This window comes from Salvia splendens, chromosome 18 (genome assembly GCF_004379255.2).
Source record: "Salvia splendens isolate huo1 chromosome 18, SspV2, whole genome shotgun sequence".
Lineage (NCBI taxonomy): Eukaryota > Viridiplantae > Streptophyta > Magnoliopsida > Lamiales > Lamiaceae > Salvia > Salvia splendens.
In genome coordinates, this window is record NC_056049.1 from 8313962 (window position 1) to 8320293 (window position 6332).

The 6332-nt window shown below is 37.9% G+C and overlaps 1 protein-coding gene across 2 annotated transcripts; it reads right to left on the reverse strand.

Annotated features, from left to right (window-relative positions):
- Nucleotides 1-227: 227 nt before the first annotated feature.
- Nucleotides 228-2424, reverse strand: LOC121776312 (zinc-finger homeodomain protein 2-like). Of its 2 annotated transcripts, XM_042173489.1 has the most exons (2): nucleotides 1657-2424; nucleotides 228-683 (listed from the first exon to the last, which is right to left on the reverse strand). In XM_042173489.1, the coding sequence occupies exons 1-2, from the start codon at nucleotides 2225-2227 to the stop codon at nucleotides 538-540; spliced, it is 717 nt and encodes a 238-aa protein (XP_042029423.1). In that variant the 5' UTR covers nucleotides 2228-2424; the 3' UTR covers nucleotides 228-537. The 2 variants fall into 2 exon arrangements, with proteins under 2 accessions (XP_042029423.1, XP_042029424.1); XM_042173490.1 differs by lacking the exon at nucleotides 228-683 and having other exon boundaries at nucleotides 1495-2424.
- Nucleotides 2425-6332: the final 3908 nt, after the last annotated feature.

The window sequence follows — 6332 nt, forward strand, 5'->3', positions numbered from 1 at the left end:
TCTGACATTAGATTATTACTATTATGTAATCATACATACAAATTAATACAGTAATAAAACATAAGATACATAATTTTAAAAAATTAACAATACACACATTAAAAAAATCAAAACACAAAGATATATATTGAATATATTAAATAAAACTACATATAAAAATCATAATTATAATTATTAAGCATATTAAGTATTATAAAATCTATTCTAGGATGACTTCCAATATCAAATTTAAGGAAACTAATATATTAATCTAATACAATTGACAATATTTAGAATTTAAATACATTTAGGGCTAAACAATAGATAAGCTAGAACTGAAAATCTAGGACATGATTTCTACGGATTCAAATCACATATCACTGGAATTTTGTCTTCCAAAGATCGGATAGCTCGTTCTTTCACGACAAGTCAATTCATTATCTTAATGTTCTAATACATCTTATCTTCTAGCTTAATCAAGGTATTTAAGCTTGGATATTACGTGAGCAATTGGAAAAATAAAATACCAATTGGTTAATTATAAAACCAATTTGCTGGCTAAAAAGAGGAAAGCAGTGGAAATAAATGGATGGGCTTAAAATTTCTTCCAATAAATGCAAGGGTGAAGAAAAAAAGTAGCACAGAGTTCGAAATTCTACCAATAACACAGGCAATGAACGCAGTGCAGAAGGCTTCAGGTTTTTCTGCAAAATGAAAACGAAAAGGTGGTTTGGGGAAATTGATTGCTGAAAAGTGACACTAACACAAGTTGGCTCTAACTCACAAGTATATTTCAATAAAAATAATCAAGAAACTCAACCGCTTGAATTCCTAAACCTAGGGGTGGGTCGATACGATATATCGTATCGAAAACATTGTATCGTATATCGTATCGAAAATATCGATATGAAAGAATTTCATATCGTTATCGTATCGAAAGTTTCGATATATCGAATTTCGATATATCGAATTTCGATATATCGAACTTTCGATATGGAGGATATCTATATCGTTATCGTATCGATATTTCGATATATCGTACCGAAATTCGATATATCGAAAATATCGATATATATCGTATATTCGATATAAACAATATATCGTACCGAAATTCTATATATCGTACCGAAATTCGATATATCGAAAATATCGATATATATATATCGTATATTCGATATATATCGTATATTCGATATAAAACGATATATCGAAAATATCGATATATCGTATATTCGATATAAAACGATATATCGCGATATAAGTAAATTTATATCGTTATCGTATCGAAAACTTACGATACGGTATCGTTTCGTATCGAAAATTACGATATATCGAAAATCCGATAATTTTTCGATATTTTTCAATACGATACGAGCGACATATCATTTTTTCGATATTTTTCCCCAGCCCTACCTAAACCAGACTAGTATATACACTGATACACACAAAATCATTCCAGAACAAACACCAATTAATTCAAAATGTACAGGAAAATAAAGGAAAGGAATTGAGAAATAGTACAACAGGAAAACCCTAGTTGAAGTTTAGATTAGTAATGCAAAAGCTAATTAATGGTTTTGCAGTAGAGCAATCATGCACCTAAAATTAAGTTACAAAATCATGCTATAAATAGCAAAGATAAATAAAATAGCAAGAATTAATTAAGGGTTTTCTTACCAAGAGTGTGCTTGTTGTTGTGCATCCACACCTTAAGCACGTGCCTCTTGATGCCCTCCTCCCCGCAGAACTGCTGCACCAAATCCTCATCCTGCTTCTGGATTTTCCAATCCAGCCTCTCCGCCAACCTCAGCATCCTCTCCTTCTGCTCCGCCGTGAATTTCGTCCGGAACCGCTTCTTCGCCCCGCTGCTCCCGGGCCCGGAGTAGTAGTCCTCCTGCACCTCGTCCCCGTGGCCGCCCCCTGAGGTCGAGGGCCTCTTGGGGTTTGGGGGCGGCCTCACCTGCAAGTAGCCGCTACTTCTGTAGCCGCCCCGCGGATGGTGGGCCAGAAGCAGCGGCTGCTGCGGGCCCCCAAACCCCACGCGGCGGTGGAAGTTGCGGTGGCAGCCGCAGGCGGCGCACTTGAGGGAGGAGTCCTCATCGCCGCCTGCGGGGAGAAACTCCCCGCAGCCGTCGATGGCGTGGGCGCTGATGCCCACGGCTTGGTTCTTCAGGCACTCCTTGTAGCGGACTGATAGTTCAGTGCTGTATCCTAACTCTTGCTCCTCTTCTTGGTCTTCATACTCCATTAGTTTCTGCTTAAATTTGGCATCTTAATTAATATCATATCACCTATATATATAGTACTAATACACTGTTTTTTTTTGCTTCAATATGTGCCCTAGGAGTAAGTCACCGGTTACCTATACCTTGGGTTTGATTTTGTCTTAATTTACTTTGTGTTTTGGGGTACAATTTTTTAGTTTAGGGTGGTCAATTGGATAAGATAATGTCATAGTGGACAAAATTACTCTTCCTCAGGATATATGTCATCCTATATATACTTTTTTGGTATTTTATACAAAATAATTATTAAATTTATATTTCTAACTATGAAGAGTTATACAAATGACTCACTTACCCCTTAAAAGACCTTATGTATAGATGAGATATGATAATTGCTATACACGCAACAACAACAGAAAGGGATGACCAGGCCCGGCCCTGGGGGGGGTCGAGCAGTGCCCCCGTCCCGGGCCCCCAAAACGTTGGGGCCTCCAAAATCCAAATACATACATGAGTATATACATGCTACTGGGCCAGGTCCAAGCAAGAAACAAGAGCTCACTGTTAAACTATTAGTTTATAGTATTATTATGGGGCCCCTCTTTTAGTTCCGCCCCGGGCCAATAAAAACTCAGGACCGGGCCTGGGGATGACACCATACATACGTACAATAAAAAGCGAGACAAAAAGATCTGCATCGACTTGGATATGCTCTAGTATCACGTAGAAATGAGTCAGTAACTCATATTTTTATGAGGACTTATAGATGAGACATGACTATTAAACAATAATTTCAGATTTCATACCATAGCATTGAATAGAAGATATGGCGTCTGGGGTTTTCCATTGGAGTTATTTATTTCTTTTCGTCCACAATTAATTTTTGGGATAGCTGAATTTAATACAAAAGAATAAATACAAAATGCTAGGAGTATTCATTATACGCCACCGCCACGCAGTTTTTCTTATAAGTCAGAGGTTACCCAAACATCTCTTTTTGGTGCGTTTTCCGCAAACACACAAACTACTAATTATATTAATTCTTTTAACCAAAATTAATCTTTGAGGATGTTGAGTTTGGGGAAGAATGTATTAAGGAACATTACTTTTAAGTAGGAGTCTGTATAAACATCTACTATTGCTTTTGACAATGTTCAAGTATCAATTACTATCATTGAATAAGAAGCAGATTAAAAACCTCAAGATGATAATGTTGTAAACATTCAATCTCATGTGGATGATGTCATTTAAAGTCAATTTCAACAACCTCAATTAAGACTCTCGTAAATGGTACCACAAATTCTATAAAGTAGTTCTTTCATTTGGATTCAGAAAGAATGCTATTGATGGTTGTGTGTATCACAAGTTCAGTGGGAGCAAATGCATCTTCTTGAGGAATATTGCACAATACCAAGAATCACTCTCGAAGAAATTTGAGGTGAAAGATCTTGGGAGAACCTCTTTTGTATTTGGAATCGAAATAAATTGAGATAGCTCTCGAGATATTATTCGGTTGTCACAAAAGAGATATATTGAAAAACTGCCTAAAGTATTTGAGAAGGATAATTGCAAGTAAAGAAATACCTCTATGACTAAGGGAGACAAACCTAGTCTCATTCAATGCTCTAAGATAAATCTTGAGACTTAGAAAATGCAGAAGGTTCCATATGCTTCGGCGATTGGGAGCCTAATGTGTGCTCAAGTGTGTATTAGACCCAATTTGGTTTTAATTGTTTATATGTTGGGCAGATATCTCAGTAACCCGACATGGATCATTAGGAAGCAGCAAAACGGGTTATGAGATATTTACAGAGAACTAAGCATTACATGCTCGCATACAGAAAATCAGATCATTTGGAGAGATCTTTAGGCATTTTAATTATGATTTTGTTAGATGCCAATATAGTAAATGATCCATTTTAGGTTACGTGTGTCTGTTGGTTGTGGAGCCATTTCGTGGAGAAGTGTTGAGCAAACACTTGTAGCTACTTCTGCCATGACAACAGAATTCGTAATTTATTTTGGGCATCTACTTATCGAATATGACTGTGAAATTTTGTCACTAAGCTGCATATTGTTAAAGGTATTGAAAGACCACTAAAGTTATGTTGTGACAATAACCCTGCAGTATTGTATTCCAAACGACAAGAGCTCTGCTATGTCATAGTTTCTTGGTTGTAAATTAAAGTTCAGAATGGACAAATACCTATAGAGCATGAGGGATCGCATTTGATAGCAAATTCATTCACTAAAGGACTAACACTCAAGGTCTTTCATGGGCATGTAGCCCAAATAGGTGTTGTGTTGTTTAAGGATACTTCCGTTCAGTGGGAGTAATTTTGGTTATTGCTCTATATTGTGTTTTTGAACATGCAGTTATATAACTCATGTTATTCTCTGCAGAAATAAAGTATTATGTTTTGTCCATTACTTGTGTAATTTGATTTTGGTTTGATCTCATTAAGAATTTGGGAGGACCAGTTGGAAATAGGCATGTACGATCACCTTGCATGAAATTTCCATGCTACACTCCATAATTGATCTGTTGTTGATTACATTTGCATATGTGATTACTGATGGGTTTAATCATGAAAAACTATGGTGACTGCCTCTTTAGTCCTATGTCGGTATAGTTGATAATAAGATTGTTCGGGAATACACTATGTGATAGCAGATTTGATCGCTCATTCGGTTAGTACACATTTATTTGGTGTCATGTGTTGCCCAAGTGGGAGATTGTTAGAATTTTTGGGCTTCCACATGACTAATTTAATGTGTATGGCTATCTTTCAGTTACCCAATTAAAGTGATCTTTTAAAGGATAAAGTTTGGGTTAAAGTGTATTTATTTGTTATGGAAATAAGTGTAGATACCATATCAGATTTTCTATTTGATGAGGGACCGAATAGAAAATAAAGGGTCTTATATATAATATAAATATAAGCTAGGGTTATGGTCCCCAGACGTCACAAGAACGTTCAATATCTCTGTATTCTCTCGGCAGACTATTTTGAAGGACGTCTCTGATCGTTTGGAAGATCCATAGCTGCGGCAAAGCAATTCCACCGTTTAATTCGTTATGGATCAAGGTACGCTTCCGCTCTACAGCTTATGCTCCTTCTCCGTCGTTCTTGGTTAATCATCATAGAGAGCTTTATGTAATTGTTCACTCAATTATTCCAACACATATGTCTATGGTTCTTGACCTGGTACAGCCTGCCAAGCGTTAGTGAATGTGATCACCCAATTCTCACCTTAGGGCACCCACAATGGGGCGCCCGATGGCGGCCATCGTCCTCGGGCGCTGACGATGCCTCCATTGTGGGTGCCCGCCATCGTCCGCCTTACGCCCACGCCCGATGCATCGTCCGCGGAAGAAGCGCGGACGATGACCTATCGTCCGCGCCATCGTCCGCCCCATTGTTGGCACGGCGGACGATGGCCTATTGTCCGCGCCATCGGGCGTCCCATTGTGGGATCGGCAGACGATGGTCGCGGACGATGGCAAGCGTTTTTGATTTTTTTTTTGGTCTATTTAAACCTCGTTTCTCATTCACTTGTTCATACGAACATCTCGCCTCTCTTATTTCGCTCATCTCGCCCCCCGCTAGAGGATTACCGCCGGACTTCAATGAGGTTCTATCTAGACATGCCTCAATGCGCAACCAACAAGACCATGCTCAACTCATGAATGACATGATTGAAGAAGTGTGGGCCCGTAACCGCCGTCGCTAAGTTTGCATATTTTTTTAATTCGTATTGTAATGTATTAATTATTATATATGAAATGAAGTTTTTCTTAATTATTTTAGTTATTTAAATATTCAAATAAAAAAAATGCATAGGGCGCGCCATAGAGCGCCTCATTGCAGGTGAGGGGTAGGAGGATAAAACTGATGATGTGGCGCGCCCTAGGGCTCCCCATTATGGATGCCCTTAGGTAAAAAAAAGTGCTTATCAGTGAATTTTCTAGGTATTTCATATTATTATATTATTGTAACCTCTTAATATGGATAATAAACAAAGGACACCATAGAAAATACTAGTGAGGAAATAAATTCCTACTAAACGAAATGGCTTTCAATGGGCCCACTGTTATCTTCATGTTTATGAATTAGGCAATGCTTC